Here is a 21218-nt window from a genome sequence, read left to right as displayed (position 1 = left end):
GCTACATTGACTCTTGACTTGAGAAAACAACTATATTTTATTTATTAAATAATTTAGTAGTTTTATCCATTTGTAGTTACATTTAATCAGATATGTTCCTGATACCAGCCTCTCAGTTTTTCTCTCTTGAAGTTAATAAGATTTTTTTTAAAAAACAACAACAACAAAAAAAAAACCAGCAGCTTGTCATGTAGTGAGAAACTGTAAAGCACTCCTGAAGATCAAGTGTCCAAAAACTTAGAAACTGGAGACTCCTTCCAAAAAAAAAAAAGCCTCCTCACAAAAAAAGATCCACCACATCCACAATTAAACAAATAATTAATCAAAAAAAACAACAACACTTTTTTTCTTTTTAAGCAGTTTATGTGAAGCGTCTGGCATACAAGTCGCTTTGTAAGTTATTATTATGGAACATATTAGATTAGTGTATTAGGAAAAGCACATTAATATCTACCGGAAGTGCTGTCCCAGCTGCTGTTATAGAAAATTAATCAGCACCTTCTGACCAATCAGAATCAGTAAATCAGTGTATATGATAATATACAGTATGTATTATTACACTGCTGTTACGCTTTATTTGCTTGAGGAAGTAGATGGAAGCCGAGATTTGATTGACAGCCGCGAAAGCCAATGAAATTGATGAGCTTTAGCTGACGCACGCGCGACTAAAGCGGCAGCTGAGCACGGGCGTGGTTTACGTTCCAACAGGTTCGCGTTCACGCGCGGAAATTCGCGCAGCTCGAGGGAAGGGAAGAGGAGCTCGCGCGCTCCCGGTTTGTCACCTGGTCGCTTCGGGAAGCGCCGAAATGTTGAGTTTGGGAGGCGGAGGAGCGAAAAGCGCCAAGCCGTCGTTCGTGTCTTATGTTACGCCCGAGGTACGACTTGTGTTGTTGTTGTTGTCGTCGTCATTGTTGTCATTGTTGTCGTTGTTGTTTATCGGTTATTAGACAGGAATAATGTAATAGTTTGGTAAAGAGCAGGTTTGGTTTGAACACGACACTGGGAGCGGTTTCAGCCAGACACATTACCACAACATGGATGTGTACATGTTTACATGCATTTCTCATCATTTGTTCACTACAAAGAAAGATAATCATTTGTATTATTTCAGTTGTTTTACTAATGAACAAAAATCAATAGCGCTTCCGGTGTTTAGCTGTGATATTTGTCCAATAGTTTTCAGCTGTTGTTTTTGTTTTTATGTAACATTTATAAAAAGCAACAGTGTTATTGTTGCATATGACTCCTGTACTAACATTCACGTCATTTATTGTGTGTGCATGCATGCATGCGTGCGAGTGTGTGTGTGTGTGTGTGTGTGTGTGTGTGAGAGAGAGAGAGAGAGAGTATGTGTGTATATTTGGTGTGTGACCGATCGAGTGTGAATGTGAGTGAGAGAGATCATGAGAGAGTATGTGTGTATATCTGGTGTGTATGTGTGAGAAATAGATATCATGAGTGAGTATGTGTGTATATCTGGTGTGTGTGTGTGTGTGTGTGTGTGTGTGTGAGAGAGAGAGAGAGAGAGAGAGAGAGAGAGAGTATATCTGGTGTGTGTCTGAGAGAGTGTGTGAGTGAGTATGTGTATATCTGGTGTGTGTGTGTGAGAGAGAGAGAGAGAGTGTGTGTGTGAGTATGTGTGTATATCTGGTGTGTGTGTGTGTGTGTGTGTGTGTGTGTGTGTGAGAGAGAGAGTGTGAGTATGTGTGTATATTTGGTGTGTGTGTGAGAGAGAGTGTGTGTGTATATCTGGTGTGTGTGTGAGAGAGTGTGTGAGCATGTGTGTATATTTGGTGTGTGTGTGTGAGAGAGTATGTGTGTATATTTGGTGTGTGTGTGAGAGAGAGAGAGTGTGTGTGTGAGTATGTGTGTATATCTGGTGTGTGTGAGAGAGAGTGTGTGTGAGTATGTGTGTATATTTGGTGTGTGTGTGTGAGAGAGTATGTGTGTATATTTGGTGTGTGAGTATGTGTGTATATCTGGTGTGTGTGAGAGAGAGTGTGTGTGAGTATGTGTGTATATTTGGTGTGTGTGTGAGAGAGAGTGTGAGTATGTGTGTATATTTGGTGTGTGAGAGAGAGAGTGTGTGTATATTTGGTGTGTGTGAGTATGTGTGTGTATTTGGTGTATGTGTGAGAGAGAGTGTGAGTATGTGTGTATATTTGGGGTGTGTGTGTGTGAGAGAGAGAGAGTATGTGTGTATATTTGGTGTGTGAGAGAGAGTATGTGTGTATATTTGGTGTGTGAGAGAGAGTATGTGTGTATATTTGGTGTGTGAGAGAGAGAGTGTGTGTATATTTGGTGTGTGAGAGAGAGAGTGTATATTTGGTGTGTGTGTGAGAGAGAGTGTGTGTGTATATTTGGTGTATGTGTTTGTGTGAGAGAGAGTGAGTATGTGTGTGTATTTGGTGTGAGTGTGTGTGTGTATTTGGTGTGTGTGTGTGTGAGAGAGAGAGAGAGAGAGAGAGAGAGTGTGTGTGTGTGTGTGTGTGTGTGTGTGTGTGTGTAAGCTTGTATGTGTATATATTAGGGGGGTGGGGTGTGTCCTCTGAACAGACAGTGCTGGAGCAGCTAAATTGGAGTAATCTTTTCCCTCCATAATGACAGTGTTGGAGAAGCAGAGTGAGTCGGAAGTAGCCGGGTGTGCAGGACGCTGATCTATTGTTTTATGGCTTGTCCTTTCCTCAAGTCTGTACAAAAAAAAAAGTCCAGTTGCTTTCCCATTCCTCTAATACATCTTGGGTTAAATGTAGGAAAAATGCAGTGTCCAACGTTGACATTTAAATGTACATGGCATCATGTCCGAAAATATACAAGTGCAAAAGTTTGCATCCCCGTGGATTCTGGATGAAAATGAAATGTGGGTGTATCCTGCAACGAGGTGACAAGACACGAGGCCTAATCAACAAAATAAAAAAGGGTTGAAAAGATCCAACAGGAAGTCGCAAATCATCTTTAAATGATCATCTGAAAAGTGTAACATGCTACACATCATCTTGATATGAAATACATTACTGTCCTTATAACTTTCTCAGACTGGTATTTAAACATGAGTTTTATTTTGTATCCAACTGGAAGCAACTTTACAGAACCAAATGCTTGAGAGCTGAGCGATCAGCCATTTCCCTTGGAGAAATCGTTCCAACTGGATTCATTTGTTATTAAGCCAAGAAACAGATTAGTTTAAGGATTTGACAGTGACACAGTATTACAGATTAGGTCTCCCTCAGCCTTCTTTGGTTTGTTTTCTGTCTCTATGGCGCTTGGATCTGATCTTTGGTGCTATTAATTATTCACACAGTTTCGCTCTTCACTGTACCATTCTTACTGCGCTGGCTGAACCTGATGTTGATGTGACATACTGTACATGGTCTTTTCTGAAGACTGCAGTCTGCCATCATCCAGTGTTGTTGTTGTGATGTACGGTAATAAACAGGAAGTACCCCTGAGGTGCTGTATGATGGTGCATGTGAGTGAATGTATATCAAATGCTCCTTTTAATTGTTAGAGCATAACGGACTGATTTGACTCTTTTTGCGCAGGAAATAAAACCTGAGAAAGAATCACAAAAGAAGGAGAAGCATCCTGACTTGCTACCAGGTAAAGCCTTATTATACATTTTTTGCTAATGACTTAATAGTATAGTGTTTTCTAACTAAACGCAGCCTAGCACCTCCATCCGCAGCAATGTTTTTAGTATCCCGTTAACAATATTTGTCTGACTGTTGGAATGTCTCTTTACAGTCGCTTCATGTGTTCTCCTTCAATGTCTTGATCCTCAGGGGAAGTCGTGTTCTGCAGTGCAAGCCCTGTTCTCAGACACACACAGGATGACGTCTCTCAGCGGGGAATCTTCGGCACGCTCCTCTGCACTAACTTTCGTGTCTCTTTTATCAGTGATGAGACACCGCTGGAGGAGACGGTAAGGATGCAGGACGGGGCTTCCATGACCTACTGCTCATTGCATTCTGAAATGCATCTTAAGGAGGAATTCTGTCGTATGATTAAAATGTTCTTGATGATGTTGGGTGTTGATGGGTGTGGGTGGTGTTGGTTGATGTTGACTGGTGTTGATGGGTGTGGGTGTCGGTGGGTGGTCTTGCTGGATGTTGATTGGTGTTCGGTGTTGATGGGTGTGGGTGGTGTTGGTGGGTGCTGGTGGTGGGTGTTGATTGGTGTTGGTGGGTGTGGGTGGTGGTGGTGGTGGGGTTAATGTTTTTGCTGGTGGTGCTGTTGTTGCAGGTAGTGGTGGTGGTACACTCGGTGTTCTATCACTAAAACCAGCAAAGTGTCACAGAGCTGTGGACTGGGTTATGAACTAATAGCCAGTGGGATGTAGTTGAAGACAAGTAAGATAAATAATGCATTATAGAACATGCTACGTTCGAGGAAAAAAATGTTGATTCAGTGGAATTATGCCAGTGGAGTGCAGCGTATCTGGTGTGGTAGATACAAAGAGGTTAAATTGTTTCACAGAAAAGTTGTAGAAGTTGGTGGTATGTTAAGGTAGATAGTTAATCTTACTGTATTTAGCTAGTTATCCCAGCAACTTTAGCTTTTGTCTTGTACCATTGTAGTTGTTTTTTTTTGTTTTTTTTAATGACTCCAGCTACAAAAATAAATTGTGTACTTTAGTTACTTGCATCACTTTAATTGGAAATATCAAACTATCATGCCTTGTGCCCGATGCTTCCTGGGATAGGCTCCAGGTTCCCCGTGACCCTGAAAAGGAGTAAGCGGTAGAAGACGGATGGATGGATCTCAATATCATGAGCATTCCTGCTAGTTTTATGTCTTATACGGTTTGAATTTGAGCGTTCTGCTGTTAATTATGCCACAGTTTGGGGTGTACTCTGGCGCAGACATGTACAAATAAAATATATAGATAGATGATCGCAACACTGTACAAAAAACCCCTGAAGTATCTTCCATGATCTGCACTGGTTAGTAAGTCAGCTAGCAGACAAATAAATCAAGCATCTTACACACAGAATGGTTGTTCTTCAAAATGTACTTCCACTGTGAAATCTTGCTGTAGAGATTACTCCACCAGTGAGGTAAGAGGTTCTGTGTACACTGATGTACTGACAGTTAAATCCTTTATTTTGGCCTGAGTACTGCTATAATTATTGGTATTACATACTGCTTAATTCTCTGAGATTTGTGTAGATTCCAGTACTTGCCATTTTCAAGTTTTGGTATTAACCTTTCAGTTAATTCGAATAGACATTTGGCAACAGATAGACACGTTCATGTTTGTGTTCCACTCTACTATCAGTACATATAGAGTACTGAATTCCAGACAGCTGAATTTTAAGATATAACCGAATACTAAATTTGTATAAAGCTGGATTAATGATTAATAAACTGTTGAGCTCAGATTACACATTCAATATAACACACAAACCGTGAACACACTAGCTGTTGTATTATTCTAACAGTCAGTCATATTTAGGTGATACTTCTCGTATGTTTTATCTCAAATTTGTAGTGCACCTTCTTTTGTTTATCTAACCAAGTCTGTTATATACAGAAAAGTGCCAAAGAGGAACTGTGTCATGCGACTACTTTTACTTCGAGTGCCATTTCAGGAACTTGAGTGTATGATTCATTGCCAGAGTAACTGTGGTTGGAAACATTAAAGTCAACATTAAAGCGGTCTTGCCAAAATGAGCATGTGTACATCAAGATACCACAAAGACTTCATCCAGGTCACTATTTAGTGACTGATATCTGAGTCATGTCAAATTCTAAACTATCCGGCATCTCTACCCAACATAATCTGTCATGTGTGATGAGTCAGTCTCAGTGATTCAATTCAGCTCATATAGTTCTAGCTCAGGCTTCTTGTCCCACTTGGATAAAAATGTTCTTGCTTATTTAAAGTAAAAGCAACGATTTGTAGTGCTATCAGGGGTGTTGCAGTATGATGTGTGCGTGTAAGCGTCTATTGAGAAGCTTCATTTGGTGGAGTTGAGGTTGATCTGATGCATTTTGTCGGTGTGAAAATAAAGCCATCTACTCTGCTAGGCAGCAGGAAATGTCCACCCTGTCTGAAGACAGATAGAAAGACAACACTGTGCTGTTGTTGCAATAAATAATGCATTTGTACAGCCATGCTCGGTTGCATTACCTCATCGTGTATCCGTGTTTGTTGCCTTTTCCAACATTGTGCATCCACGTTGTGCATTATACATTAAAAAATGTGTTTTTTTTAAAAAAAAACAAAACAGCTGACATGTTATGCTAAAGGAAAACTCCACCCTTAAACACATTAAATGTTTAGGTTGAAATATTAGTGACATGCTTTTGTGCGATTCTATTCCAAGTTTGGTGGTTAGTGCTGTATTTGTATTATTCCGATCAGCAGCTTGCTTGCACGGTTATAATGATGGTTTAATAGGAGAAGTGATTATAGTTTTGTTTCTTTTCGGTTACCTCCTAAAAAAAAAAATGTAAAAAAAAATAGCAAGTTTCTTTTCTTACTCCCCATTTTCCAGTAATGTTTTATGTCATTACTGAGAAATCCAGTGTAGGACTAGTGCAGGCAGCAAACATTGGACTCAGAGTCCCAGAATGCAATGCAGCTATATGACACTGAGTTACAACAGAGACTCATTTTGGCTAGATAGCGATATATGAGATAAGTGTGATGGTGTTGATGGTGGCATTAGTGTGAAAGTCGAAGCTTTGGAAACTGATCTGTTTGAGCAGATTGTATAGATGGGGAGGTGTGAGAGCTTGACGGACTAATGGCGCTTTTCAACCGCACGGTACGACTCGACTCTGCTCGTTTATTGGGGGGCTTTCCACTGTGGATAGTACCTGGTACTTTTTTAGTACCACCTCGGTCGAGGTTCCAAGCGAGCCGAGCCGATAGTAAATGTGAGGCACGTGCTGAGGGAGTATGGCTTCTCCTTAATGAGTGGTTCTGTATTGTGCCTGAATAAATGTGTCATTTAATATGTACGGTAATATTCTGTTAATTGAAAATTATGTATCATTTATCTCATTACAGATAAAATTACAACAGGTTTCTGTCTAAGACTTTTACATCTCTCTCGCTGAGATGTACATTTATCGAAGTCACTCCTGTCGCAGCTGAATTTTACTTAGTCATATCGAGCACTACGTAGGTTGTAGAACATTATTTTACATCCTTAATAGGGTCCGTGTTCAGTGAACAGGAAAGGCATTTGGAATACGCCCTGACCGTGTATTTGTACAGGATAATACAACATTATTCCTGCGTGAAGGCGAGTGGAAGATGGCACCCACGTTGCGACGGCACTAAACTGCAGTGGAAAATCAAGCTCAGAAAAGTAAAGCGAGCCGAGTTGATCCGTACCATGTAGTGGAAAAGTGTCTTAAAAAGACTAAAGCACTGCTGCTTCAGTCGCTGTAGGAAGAGATGAAGCAATGGCAAAATCCCACTGGTGCCAGGTAGTCAAATGGCATTGTGGGTAATGTAGGAAACTGTTTAAACTAGGAATAGAAAGAAGTTTAATCTATAAATAAATGTTGGGGCCCATTGAAGTTCACATGTTAAGATGTTCAGTGTGGATTCCTTTAAGTCTTTAAGTCTGAAATGCTATTGTACCCCCCTTTTTTTTGCAGACCCAACACTTCAGGAATAAGCTCTATGGAGAAAATGACATTCCACTAATGTGTGTGGACCATGTCTATGGAGGTAGTTAAACAAAAACAAAAAAAAACCCTAATATTTTCTTTCCTCATTATTCTTTTTTTATAGTGACTATCTCAGATCACGACACATTACATATCTTCCATTCATATTTTCAGTAGATCAATTCTTAAAAGCTAATAATGTACTTTCTCATCTCTTCCACAGTTTACGACGAGAAGAAAAAGTTGATAACTGGAGGCATTCAGGCAAATAAATATCCATCAAAAATGATCATTCACTGTAAAGACCTGCGTGTCTTCCAGTTCTGCTTAACCTATACCAAAGAAGAGGATGCCAAAAAGGTAATTAGATCTTCTCATAGCAATAAAGTTTTAACATGAATTCAAACTTATGAGTGTGCACTTTTTTTTGTATTAGATCTTTCGGGGTATTGTTCACCACTGCCTGGAGCCAAAGTCTCTGAAATGTGTCTTTGCTTTTTCTTATGCTCATGCAACAAGTTCAAGTGTGAAATTTCATCTTACAGGTACTTTCAATTCATGTAAATGGTTAATGAAGTTAATTAATGAAGTATGTCTACTATAATCATTAGTCATTCTTGAGTAATAACATCAAACATATTCAAAATAAAAAGGAAATGATGCATTTAAGCAATAATGAAATTGTAGGGACTGCTCATCATTGGGAAGGCGATCAAGAGAAAAGTGGAAAAAATACATTTTGCATATTTTTTTCCCCTCTGCATTAGCATTTTACCAAAAACAAAACCTCGATGCTTTTATGCAGCTGTCACATCTGACATGCCTACAACTGTCTGTGATACAATCTCAAGTACTGTCATATAGTCTCCTACATCGTCTACCAACTCACAACCAACTGGCAGAGCAGTTGTCCGATGTTCACGCCTTTGCTAACGATGCTTAACATATGGCCGAAATATTTAAATAGAACTCCATCACGAAATAGTGGGAGGGGAAATACTCGAGTTCTCTCAATATGTAATCTCTCACAATGTAACTAAATTGTTTACAAATTAAGCATCTAGTCATTACGTACAAAAGTAATTAAATGACTTGATGTGTCCTTTCTGACTTTTCAGGAAAACAGACAGCACAGAAGACTGTTATGTTCGATTCACAAGATGACTGGACGCAAGAAATGAAAAGGACCAAAGGAAACTGTAGAATAGTCACTAGAAATGAGAACTTTGAAATTTCCACAAAGTAAGTGATGGTTTCTCGATGAAATAGATTTAAGACTCATCACCGTTTGACCTAATAGCAGTGTTACACTGAATGGTTTCATGATCACTGTCATTGATTGGGATTTACTTAATTTGCCTGATTAGCAATAATAATTATTAGTTCAGTTCACACAATGTTCACATTTCTTTGTAGATTACCAAAGTACTTCATCATTCCAGCAGCTGTCACTGATGAGGATTTAGATAAATTCCCAGGAACTGGGTTACCAGTAAGTGTTTCTGTTTTTTATATATATATATATATATATATATATATATATATATATATATATATATATATATATATATATATATATATAGTATCAGCATGTGTTGAGGTGTTTGTGTAAGGCAGTCTGGATGCAGAATACTTGACATGTACTGTGGCAGAAGCAACTGGTACATGAAAAAGAAGCCATAGTTGAGCAATTCTAGTTTTCTTTTTAAACAGGAACCATTGCGACTCCTTTGTTTGGCCAATCACATGCACTTATGTAAATTATTAGGCTAAAGAAAGTTGAGTAAAAAGGGAAGAGGTTTCATAGACTTTCATTTTCACAAAAACAGAGTGTTTGAAGACAATTGAACAGAGATGTATGTGTTTAGTTTCTGCTTCTATTTCAAAGCAGACATGTCTCATCTGTTCAGCGTTTGTGGCTTTAGTAAAAAAAAAAAAAAAAAACCCAGTGTGAAACAAAATAATCACTTTAAATGGATGTGCAATTTGACATCTGTAACTTCAACACGAGTAAGAAAGGGACAGCTAGAAACATAAGAACTGAACCTCCATAGTACAGCATTCATGAGAAATTCTGTTTTCCAGTACCTAGGAGGATTTATTTTAAAACATGAAAATAACACCAAAGATGCATTATATGGCCATCCATATGGCACATCCATACGTGGTTCTTCCCCAAACTGTTTCCACAAAGTTGGAAGCACACAATTCTATCGGATGTCTTTATATGCTGTAGCATTAATAATTTACTTCACTGGAACGAAGAGGCCCAAATCTGTTCCAGCATGAGTTCCATGAAAACAGGGTCAATGACCTTCACACTCGTCATCAATGCCTGACCTCAACTATAGCTCTTGTGACTGAATGAGCAAATCCCCACAGCCACGCTCCAAAATCTAGTGGAAAGCCTTCCCAGAAGAGTACAGGTTATTATAACAGGGTTAATATAAGGCAGGGTTGGGAGGGTTACTTTAAAAATGTGTTTTGTTACAGTTACGAATTACTTCATGAAAAATGTCATCAGTAATGTAATGCAAGTATCACAATATGAAAATAATGTAATCTGATTACTTTTGGATTACTTCAAGGTCACATATGTAAATAAGATGATCTAAAATACTTTCTTTTATTTTAAGCTTAAAACGTGTTCAATGTTTGGATTTGTTTTAGTTAAATAGATAAAAGGTCACTGTCCCTGATGCGGGTAACATTACATCACAAAAGCTAGCGTGATAATATTCCCAAAAAGATAGGGTCTTAGTAGCGTTCAGAACAGTGTTACTATGAATGCAGAATTTACTACACTGAAAAAGACACACAGTATCATATTTTATATATATATATATATATATATATATATATATATATATATATATATATATATATATATATATATATATATATATATAATATTTTAAATTTTTCCTACAATCTTTTGAATGTCCATGGAATAAAATATCAGATGCCACAAGTGTACCTTCTGCCATTATTTACACATTTGAATGACCATGTAGGCTAATATGAAACAATGTGATGAAATTGTGATGAAACATGAAATTAAAAATGACCTTATATGGCCATGGGCATTGTTTTGACTCAGGACAGCTGTCAGTTGCTGCTTTTGTCAAGCAACTGTTTGATGCCGTACACAACAGCACTTCACCTTCGCGCGGTCGCTGAGAGTAGGCTAACTGTTGAGATGGAAGAATTTGGCCAATAGTTGCTTCAAGTCTTTTATAATCAACTAATTGGTGTGCGAGAAGGCAGGAATTACAGAGAGGGGTTAAAGCAGTGCAAACATGCGCACATATGATGCAGTATTGGACCATAAGCACATCATAATGAAACTAAAGCAGAATCCCGGACATTTTCTCAAATTTAGATGCTTTTGTTAGGTCCGAAAAAGAGGACAAAAATCAGGACGTATGGTCACCCTAACAAAAGCATTTCAGAGAACAATTTGAGTTCATTTCTACCAAATTAACTTTGCACAAAATATATTTGCACACAAACCAGGATAATACTCTGTGTTAATATAATGGTCATATTAGTGTAATAAACTGTAATTCATCTATTTTTTTTTTTATAATTCTTTTGTTTCGTTATCAAGATTTGGTGCTGGTCCCACCATAGTGGCTGTGCTTTATTTAAGTCCTCCTCTGTGCCCATAAGTCAGGAAGATGGGGTTTTACAGACCTACATAGAGAGGTATGCATGATTAAACACCATATACAGTGTTTCACTTTTCTTATGGTTATCATTTAATTCTCACCATTTTATGTGAAGTCTGCTGTTAAAATGCATATTCTGAGTTAACATGTTTAAAATATGTCCATTAGATTTAATGTAGCCCCAGAAAGTCACAGCTCATTAGTAGGTGTTTAGATAGAGTTACCTCCAAAATGGATACAGAACCAGTGACAAACCAAAAATCTCATTGGCTGAAGAAATGTAGCAAGACAATTAATCTTTTTTTGTGCTTTACTGCATTTATCCTCTAAAAACAGCTTATTTTCTTTTCCCCTGTTTAAAATGCCTTTTTGTTCACTTTGTTGCAGAATGCTTCAGGCTGTGGCTCAAAACCACCTTTATTCTGTTAAAACAGAGGATCTGTCTGAAACACTCCCCACCATTCAGGACATTCAGCAGTCTTACACAAAGTTCAAGCAGTTTTTTCTCATTGGTGAGTCTTTAATTCATAAAAGCCAGTTCCTGGTTCTGGAAGAAAAAAGAAAACACCTAAATGTTCATAGCAGATCTATGTGTATATCCTTTTACAGATAATTCAACTGATTTTTGGGTATCAGATGTCAAGTGGTTCTCCTCTCTTGAAAGCTCAGGCTGGCTAGACATTATAAGGTATCGGTTATTCTGCCTTAAAACAGACCCAACTGTACATCTACAGCTGTTGAGATAACAATTGGAGAAATCCCCATGTTGATTTTGTTTGCAGACAGTGTCTCCAGAAAGCAGTGGAAGTGGTAGAGTGCCTTGAAAAGGAAAATACCAATGTCCTAATAATGGGTAGATACCAGTGTCAATCCTGATATTTCTTTTGAGATGTTGGACAGAAGTTGAAACCTCTTTTTTGTTTTCCAGACGAGGAAGGTACAGACCTGTGCTGCGTTATCTCCAGCCTGGTTCAGATCATGCTGGATCCTCACTACAGGACACTGATAGGTTTTCAGGGCCTGGTGCAGAAAGAGTGGGTGGCTGGCTGCCATGCTTTCCTCGATCGATGTAATCACCTTCATCAGAAGGACAAGGAGGTAGTTCAGTCTTGCTAAGTACAGTAAAGTGATTGAATAAGAAAATGGAGTAAGAAGGGATGCATGTAGTAACAGTGTAACCATGCATATATGTGTGCGTACACGGCTGATATAAAGTCAATAACGTTCACATGCTGCAGTAGCGTTTGTGCAGCAATTAGAGGTGAAATATCCCTAACCAGCAACGTCACTCATGTTTCACCTTGCAGCAGTTTGGAGACCTCATACAACAGTGTTGACATGCCTTCAGAACATTTGTGGTTTATTTACTATCCCATTGACATGGTTACCAAGGTCATAAACTGGGTATACACGGTCACATTTTTACTATGTAATAATCTAGAACATTGGTTGAGTACAAAGAACATATTGTAGGTGAGTTTATACATTTATTACATTAAATTCAAACACTTACTGTTTTGTAGGGAATTTATGTAATGAATTTATGAAATGCATGTGAAGTAACCCATATTCTCAAAAGATTTCTAGAATAGTTAAAAGTTTGTAGTTTGAGACACACTTCTATACCACATGCTTATTGGGTTTTTTGTTGTTGTTTTTTTTTTTTGGCGAATGTACTAAGGCATCTTGTATACACACATTAGTTAAAATTTGACTTCAAATTAAATAAAAAATGGAAAAGTTTTTTTGAGATTACATAAGTATTCACCTCAATTGGAGTGAGATCACATGACCTCTAAATTAGTTCTGATGCAACCTGTTCTCACCTTGTGATCTCGTTATAAAGACACCGGTTCCTGGAAGGCCCCAGAGATTGTTAGACAACATACCTGAACAAACAGCATCATGAAGGAGCCATCAAAACGAGTCTGGGACAAAGTTCTGGAAAAGTATCAGTCAGAGATTGTTTTTTATATATATAAAAATAAATAATGGTATACTATATATATATATATATATATATATATATATATATATATATATATATATATATATATATATATATATATATATATATATATATATAAAAATAAATAATGGTATACTATATATATATATATATATATATATATATATATATATATAAATAATATTAGTATACTATATATTGTATACAATATAAAAAATGTTTTTATGTTTATTTACATTACATATTTATATGTACATAATTTTGCAGACTGTATTTAATCCCCCCTCCCCCCAAACATGGCTATTTTGTGTAGAGTCATGAGATGTAATTCCAATTAAGTCCATTTCAGTTTCAAGTTCTACAAAATGTGCAAAAGTTCAAGCGGGGTGAACAGTTATGCACAGCGTTATGTAATCATCAATAGTGATTTTATTAGGCTTCACAGTGGTGCAGTGTTGCCACCTCAGCGTTCCATCCATGTCCATGTGGGTTTTTCCTCCAAGTTCTCAGGTTTCCCCCCACGTTCCAAAAACATGCCAGTAGGTGACTTGGCTTGTCTAATTTGACCCTAAGTGTTTGTGTGTGTGTGAAGGTGTATTCCTGCCTCGCATCCCGTGTTCCCAGAATACACTTTGACCCTGACAAGGATAAAGTGGTTTCTAATGATGAATGAATGAATAATGATTCTAATAACTGAAGATTATTGTTTTAAAATGCATGTTATTAATGCCTTTACTATTGTCTGTTCAAATAGATCATCTTGATAGTTCAGCCAGTGTGATCATCTTCAGCTCAGAGAATTAAAAGCTATTTTGATATTAAAGTAATCTGTTATATTCGTTCCTTTTCTATTCTGGAATCATTTTATCACCATGTCTGCGCCATATTTTTAGCTCATTGTTACCAGTTTTTTCCAAAAATCCAAAAATATTGAATGTAAGGTTTTCAAGGTTTCTTGTACTTATGTTTTCTGCAGTGTCAGTCCCCAGTCTTCCTGCTCTTCCTGGAGTGTGTGTGGCAGCTAGTTCAACAACACGGCACAGCCTTCCAGTTTTCCGAGACCTATTTGACCGTTCTGTCCGACAGCGTCCATGTGCCAGTCTTCAGCACTTTCCTGTTTAATTCTGCCCATCAGAGGGAAAGCACAATGACGGTAGCACTCATATCTAATGTGTAATGAGAATGTTGTTGAAGTTACCTTTTGGTTGACTTTTGTCTGTCATTTTAGTTTAGTCGATTGGCTTTGGACTTTGATTGGCTAAGCATTTTTCAAGGTTATTCTTGCTTATAAACCGGTTGTTTTGCATTCCTTTATGATGCAGCATATCAGACACTTGGCTTACTTTACATGTTTTGTAGAAACACTCATTAAACACCTGATAATGATGCAGTTCAAGTACAGCAGTAAGGCAACAACACACTAATGCTGCAATGGTAGTACCATATCATTAGACCAAAAAGCAAACAGTTCTCTCCTTGTAATGTTAGCCCAAGTGTGTGCTCGTCCATTACTTTCTAACAGACACACCTCCTGCTCACTACTGCTGCTTGATTTTGTTGGCAGGCCGAGTCACAGTACTCACAAAGAGGTCCATTGACCTGCCCTGCAGTGTGGGACTGGTTGGTGCAGTTTGACTGCAAGGCCCAGCAGCTCTTCCTTAACCCTCTGTATAGCGAGAAGCTCAAGCAAGAGAAAACTTTACGCAAAGGTCCTCGGGGAAAGGTGAACATAGCACCGTGCTTTTCTTTCAAAATTGCAGTGATTTTCAGTCATCTGTACATAAACTGTACCACAACTATACTATATCTGTTTACTGTCTCTTCCCATTTGTATGGATACAACAACCAGTCCGTCACACATTATAAAGTTACCATAATGACAAAATCTTATTTCATGAAACATTTGTATGAATTAAAATGAACGAAGGTGGTGTGGTTGTATTCGATTTGATTTTATACAAATGGGAGGGGAAAAAGGTATTAACACAAACTCTGCCAAGAGCTCTAAGCTTAACATTTTTTACATTTTGATATGAATTTCTTACAACCTGTTAATGATTTGTCCTGATTTCTAGTTTCAGTTAAAATCATTTACTTTGTTTTAACTAGCACTTTTACAGTCCCCAGAAACTATTGGAACGGCAAGGCTGATTAAATTTTTTTTTGCTGTAGACTGAAGACATTTGGGTTTGAGATCAAAAGATGAATACAAGAAGAGAGTTTAGAATTTCAGCTTTTTATTTCCTGGTGTTTATATGTAGATGTGTTAAACTACATAGAAAATAGCACGTTTTGTATCAGACCACCCAATTTGTAAGCGAGCAAAAAATATTGGAACATGTGACTTACAGGTGTTACTTGTTACCCAGGTATGTCCTGTTGGATTGATAGTTTAAACAATAAATAGCTCTGAACATCTACTCTTGGTTTCAGCCTTCAGTTTCACCTGTGAAGACTGCATTTGTTGTTAAAAAGGATAAATCAGCATGATGATCAGAGAGCTGTCTACGGGAGTAAAGCAAGCCATTTTGAAGCTGAGAAAAGAGGCAAAATCTATGTCATTGCACAAACATTGGGCATAGCCAATACAACAATTTGGAATGTCCTGAAAAACAAAGAAACCACTTGTGTACTGAGCAACAGACACTGAATGGGTCGGCCAAGGAAAACAACAGCTGATGACAGAAACGTTATGAGAGCTGTGACGAAAATCCCAAAACAACAGTCAGTGACATCACCAACTATCTCCATAGGGCAGGGGTGAAGGTGTCACAATCCACCATTCAAAGACTTCGAGAGCAGAAATATAGAGGCCATACCACAAGATGCAAACCACTCATAAGTAGTAAGAATTGGAACAGCAGATTGAAATTAGCAAAGAAATACAGAGAACCATTAATAACCTCTACCAAAGTGAAAGAAAGGCAAAAGTGTGGAGAAAGAAAGGATGTGCTTGCGATCCAAAACATACAAACTCATCTGTGAAACATGGTGGAGGTAGTGTCAGGGCTTGGGATTGCATGGCTGCTTCTGAAACATGCTCACTGATCTTTATTTATGATGTAACTCAGGATGGTATAAGTAGAATGAATTCAGAAATCTACAGGAACATTCTGTCTGCCAGTTTACAGATAACTGCATCCAAATTTATTGGGAGGAATTTTATCATGCAGCAAGACAATGATCCAAACACACTGCCAACTTAACAGAGGTCTTTATCTTTCACCAGACCTTAACCCAACTGAGCAGCATTTCACCTCCTGTGGAGGAGACTGAATGGAGAAACCCACCAAAACAAACAACTGAAAATGGCTGTGGTAAAAGCCTGGAAAAACATCACAAAAGAAGAAATTTGGTTATGTCAATGAGTCATAGGCTTGATGCAGTTATTTCAAGCAAGGGATATGCAACCAAATATTATTACTTTACTTTAATTTACTTCAACTTATCTGTTCTTATACTTTTTCTCACCTAAAAATTGGGTGGTCTGATACAAAAGGTTCTATGTTTTATGTTGTTTAACACATCTAGATGTAAATACCAGGAAATAAAAGCTTTTTTTTTTTTTTTTTTAATATATATATAAACAGATTTTATTTATTTATTTATTTATTTATTTTTACATTTTGCTCAGCAGCACCAACGGCAGATGTCCTTGCCCAGCTCTGCATTTAAAACACCTCCCAAGAAGGGTTTCTTCAAAGATGAGGCAGACAGTCTGAAGAAGCTGCTTCGTGTAAAGCGCCTCAGCCGCTGGATGGCGTCACCTGAAAGCCCGGTGGCAGGGCCCACTAGCGAGTTCTATGAGGCTTGGCAGCGTCGCCCGCCAGATCCTTATGGCCTGCTGCTGCCGTGTCTGTCTAGACCAGCCATACATCTGTGGAAGCAGCGCTGTCTCCGCTGGATCCCTGACAGTCAGATCGTGGGTGGAGGCTCTGTGGCTCTCACAAGCAAGCTTGCCGAGCTCCTGGACCAAGTGCAGGAGCTCCGGAGTGATCTAGAGCACAGGGCATGCTGGGATATTCAGGCTATAAGCCCCCGGCTGCAGCCAAGGCCAATAGCGTTGACACGAGCCTCTGTGCGTCTGTCATCCTCCTTCCCCTTTGCTTCTGGTCGGAGCTGGTGCTCCAAGCCTGCCATTCCCACAAGCCTTCTACATAATCTGATGGTGAGCGATAAGCTAGCGAGCCAAGATGATGAAAGCAGTGAAGTCATAAGCTTTGTTTAGGCCTAGGAGACCTATTTAGAGTGACATGGGTCACTGCTTTGGAGTGACTTACATGTGTATTTAAGGTGTGTCTGCGTATTTATGTATACAGTCCCAGTCAAAGGATTTGACACTCCTTATTAAATGAATCATGAAAAATCAACCAGCCAAAATGACCAAACTCTCATCAAGGCAAGAATTCAAAAATCTAAAAAGGAAAAAAATAAGCCTTTACACTGTCTCATTGTTTAATGCAATACAATATTCAGACAAAGTCAATGGGCCTCAGTTATCAGCCTGGACATGAATAAATTTATGCGTAAATCATCACAAGAGTACTGAAACAAGAAATATAATCAAAAATCCAGTTTGGAAAAATGTTTGCATCCTACGAGAGCATCTGAGTTTGTGTAAATTTCCACGCACTAATGTGAACGCACTAATGTGAACTTTGATTGATCGGCTTCAAATTGGAGAAGTTTATATAAGGATTACACTGTCAAGCTTATTTATTTAATTTACACACATATTAAAGAAGATTTCGTGGCACTGCGAAAGACCAAAAAAAAAAATCCAAAAGAAATACCTAAATTATGACCGATAAAAGAAATGTCACTCGTAAAAGGAGGAAATGTTAGTGTTTATTATGGCTAATGCACTGAATTACAGAACAATTTAACACATGCTGTGATCAGGAGGCACTCTTTTGTTACCATTTCTCATCTTCCGCTCTGAGAGTTTAGCCATTTGTGGGGGTCACTAAACGCAAATCAGCTGTGCCATGAATGTGCTTTGTCATTTACAGGTGATCTAACCCAAATGGACCGCTGACCGTTTATCAATACAAGCGCATGAGTATGAAGAAAATCTGTGTTACTGAAACATTTGTAAATCGCTTTGTTTGGCCTATGATAATATTTACGCACAACTTTACTAAAAGGTTCGTTAATGAGATCTATTGTTTAAATTGTAAGGGCAGGGTCTAGATCGAAGTATTTATAACCCCAAGTCCAAAAAAGTTGGGGCACTGTGTAAAACGTAAATAAAAACAGAATGCAATGATTTGCAAATCTCATAAACCCATATGTTCTTCACAATAGAACATAGAAAACACATCAAATGTTTAAACTGATCAAATGTACCATTTTATCACGGGCATGTAATATTGATTTTCACTTTCGTCCCTTGCACAGAGATTTCTCCTGATTCTCGGAATCTTTTGATGATATTATGTATTGTAGATGATGAGATATTTATGTCTTCGCAATATTACATTGAGGAACATTATTCTGAAATTTTTTCCACAAATTGTAGATGCAGTTTTTCGCAGATTGGTGAACCTCTGCCCATCTTTAATTCTGAAAGACTCTGCCTCTCTAAGATACTCTTTTTATACCCAGTCAATTTACTGATCTGTTGGCAATTAACTTCCAGCTGTTTCTTTGTAGTAACACTTACTTTTCCAGCCTTTTGTTGCCCCCGTTCCAAATTTTTTGAGACGTGTTGCGGCCATCAAATTCAAAATTACCTTATTTTTTCTTAAAACGGTATGTTTACTCAGTTTAAACATTTGATATGTTTTCTATGTTCTATTGTGAATAACATATGGGTTTATGAGATTTTCCAATCATTGCATTCTGTTATTATTTACATTTTACACAGCGTCCCAACTTTTTTGGAATCGGGGTTGTAAAATATAAGAAACTTTAACAATTTTTGGTCACTGCCAAAAATCTCTATATGGTATTTAATAGTTTGGTTTTCTATTATCATAGAAAGTGGAAAATGGTTAAAATGAATAAACCCTTACTGTAAATAGGTGTCAGACTTTGGACTAGTATCTGTGTTTTTCTGGGACTTAAGGTCTTAAGCTTGGTTTAAGAGCAGATCTTTGAACAGTGAAGTAACTCAAAGTGATCTGAGTGATAAAGCAGGGATAAAGCCTTGTTCACACTGTAGGTGGACCCTACTGTATCAAAACCCTGACTTGAGCCATAAGAACTATACTTTTATATAAGCATATATGCAAGCGCTAAATCAGGAATGCAGTGTGTTTATTTTGTACATGCAATATGTTGCTTAGGCATTTATTTACAAGGTTGTACAGACCAGTATGGATTGGACCAGTTGGTTCTAACATCAGAGGCGTGTGGATAGTTATATGGCTTGTCAGTGATGTATAAGGGTTTTTGTTTTTTCACTAAATCCTTAATAAATAAATAGCACTTTTCTAGTATGACTGCAAATGTCCAATTAAAAAAAAACAAACATTTGGGGCATATTGAAAGGATTAGTTCATTGATTCATATGACTAGTGGAGTTTGAGGAAAATCAGAACTTAAACTGTCTAGAGCACATTCATTTAGATTATCAATCCATGTGTTCAAGCAAAAAAAAAAAACAAAACTATATATAATATAATATAATATAATATAATATAATTATATATATATATATATATATATATATATATATATATATATATATATATATATATATATATAATATGCATCATTTTCCTTAAGATACTGTTAACTTTGCCTTTGTATGTTGAATTTTTGCTCTATCATATAATGCATATAATTTCGCTCAGCCTTATGGTGCATACCTTATTTGGTCTTGTGCCTTAACTACTGACTGCAGTTTTAATTGTTTAAAGGATTGAAACATTTTTTAAATGGATAGCTAATCCACACAAACAGTTAAAATCGAAATCTATCCAAAAAAAAAAAAAAACTTAAGACGAAATACTCAAAGCTTGCAAATATTCAAATGTCGTACCTTTTTATTTATTTTTTATTAAATTGCCTTAGTTAATGTGTTTCTTTTTTTCTTTTGGATGGAACATCCCAAGAGAAAAAAATTTTAATTAAATTACAATAAGTGTCTGTGGTGCCATCTGCTGGATTACAGCATCTCTTAAACACAGGGAACCAAAAAGACAAAAGAACTCTGATTACATCTAGTTAAGATGGCTTTAATCATTTCAATATTATAACTACTGTAGCTTGTTTGACTTTGCAAAGGAAGTTAGAAAAGATTAAGTGTGTGTTTGTTTATGCATTACTTTTTTTTAATGAATACTTAAGGATTTAATCACCACCTTATAAAATGGCTAAATAGTGTAACGATTACACACTGAAAAGTGGATTTGAAATTATATAAAGCATAATACAAAAATTCCTAGTCAATGTATTTTTTTATGAGTTTGCCTTGCCCTTTAAGCATTTATGCAATAAATATAGCTATTTAAAACAAAACAACTGTAACATAATTGTTAGAATATACAGTATAGAAAAACAATAGTGCCTTTGGTTATTAATGTATGTATAATATGTTTTTATAACTATACAATCACATACAAGGTGCCTAAGGAATATTTTTTTGTTCCACTGCCTGTTTTTTCCCTCTTTTTCCTGTTTTTTCAAACTTAATTGCACTACTGCCTGTTTGTGCTCAGAAGCTGTTACATAAAGTTAATCGTTTTCACTGGGGTGAGTTTGTTTACTTTGTTTTGGATGTGTGAAGTTCAGATTACTGTAGGTGTGTTCTGTTCTCAAATAAATAACCATCCAATACACTTTATTGTGCTTTATCATGAGTGGAGGTTATTCCTTGTTGAAGTTGTGTAAAGGCATGCATAGTCAATCAAGTTAAAAAGCCAATAATTTGCAGCAGAATTTAATTTATTAAATTTTGAAATTATTTCATTTGTTTTTGTACTGCAGCACTTTGATTTGAA

General features: G+C 37.2%; 1 protein-coding gene across 2 annotated transcripts; it reads left to right on the top strand.

Moving 5' to 3' along the window:
• The first annotated feature begins 675 nt into the window (after positions 1 to 675).
• mtmr12 (myotubularin related protein 12) lies at positions 676 to 19871 on the top strand. Of its 2 annotated transcripts, none has more exons than XM_053653700.1 (16): positions 676 to 875; positions 3543 to 3600; positions 3783 to 3922; positions 7618 to 7690; positions 7853 to 7989; positions 8066 to 8174; positions 8748 to 8871; positions 9046 to 9121; positions 11240 to 11337; positions 11688 to 11812; positions 11910 to 11988; positions 12083 to 12153; positions 12229 to 12398; positions 14246 to 14422; positions 14834 to 14992; positions 16907 to 19871. In XM_053653700.1, exons 1-16 carry the CDS (start codon positions 807 to 809, stop codon positions 17495 to 17497), a joined length of 2256 nt encoding a protein of 751 aa, XP_053509675.1. In that variant the 5' UTR covers positions 676 to 806; the 3' UTR covers positions 17498 to 19871. The 2 variants fall into 2 exon arrangements, with proteins under 2 accessions (XP_053509675.1, XP_053509674.1); XM_053653699.1 differs by having other exon boundaries at positions 16904 to 19871.
• Positions 19872 to 21218: the final 1347 nt, after the last annotated feature.

This window comes from Ictalurus furcatus, chromosome 22, assembly GCF_023375685.1.
Source record: "Ictalurus furcatus strain D&B chromosome 22, Billie_1.0, whole genome shotgun sequence".
NCBI classification, from domain to species: domain Eukaryota; kingdom Metazoa; phylum Chordata; class Actinopteri; order Siluriformes; family Ictaluridae; genus Ictalurus; species Ictalurus furcatus.
Note: the sequence above shows the minus strand (reverse complement) of the source record. Positions and strands in the feature narration are given on the sequence as shown.

Excerpts from the sequence above, each read along its gene's own strand:
- mtmr12 (XM_053653699.1), top strand. The coding sequence starts at position 807 with ATGTTGAGTTTGGGAGGCGGAGGAGCGAAAAGCGCCAAGCCGTCGTTC. Across the intron at positions 876-3,542 it reads TGTCTTATGTTACGCCCGAG|GAAATAAAACCTGAGAAAGA; the intron begins GTACGACTTGTG and ends CTTTTTGCGCAG. Across the intron at positions 11,989-12,082 it reads GGCTGGCTAGACATTATAAG|ACAGTGTCTCCAGAAAGCAG; the intron begins GTATCGGTTATT and ends TTTTGTTTGCAG.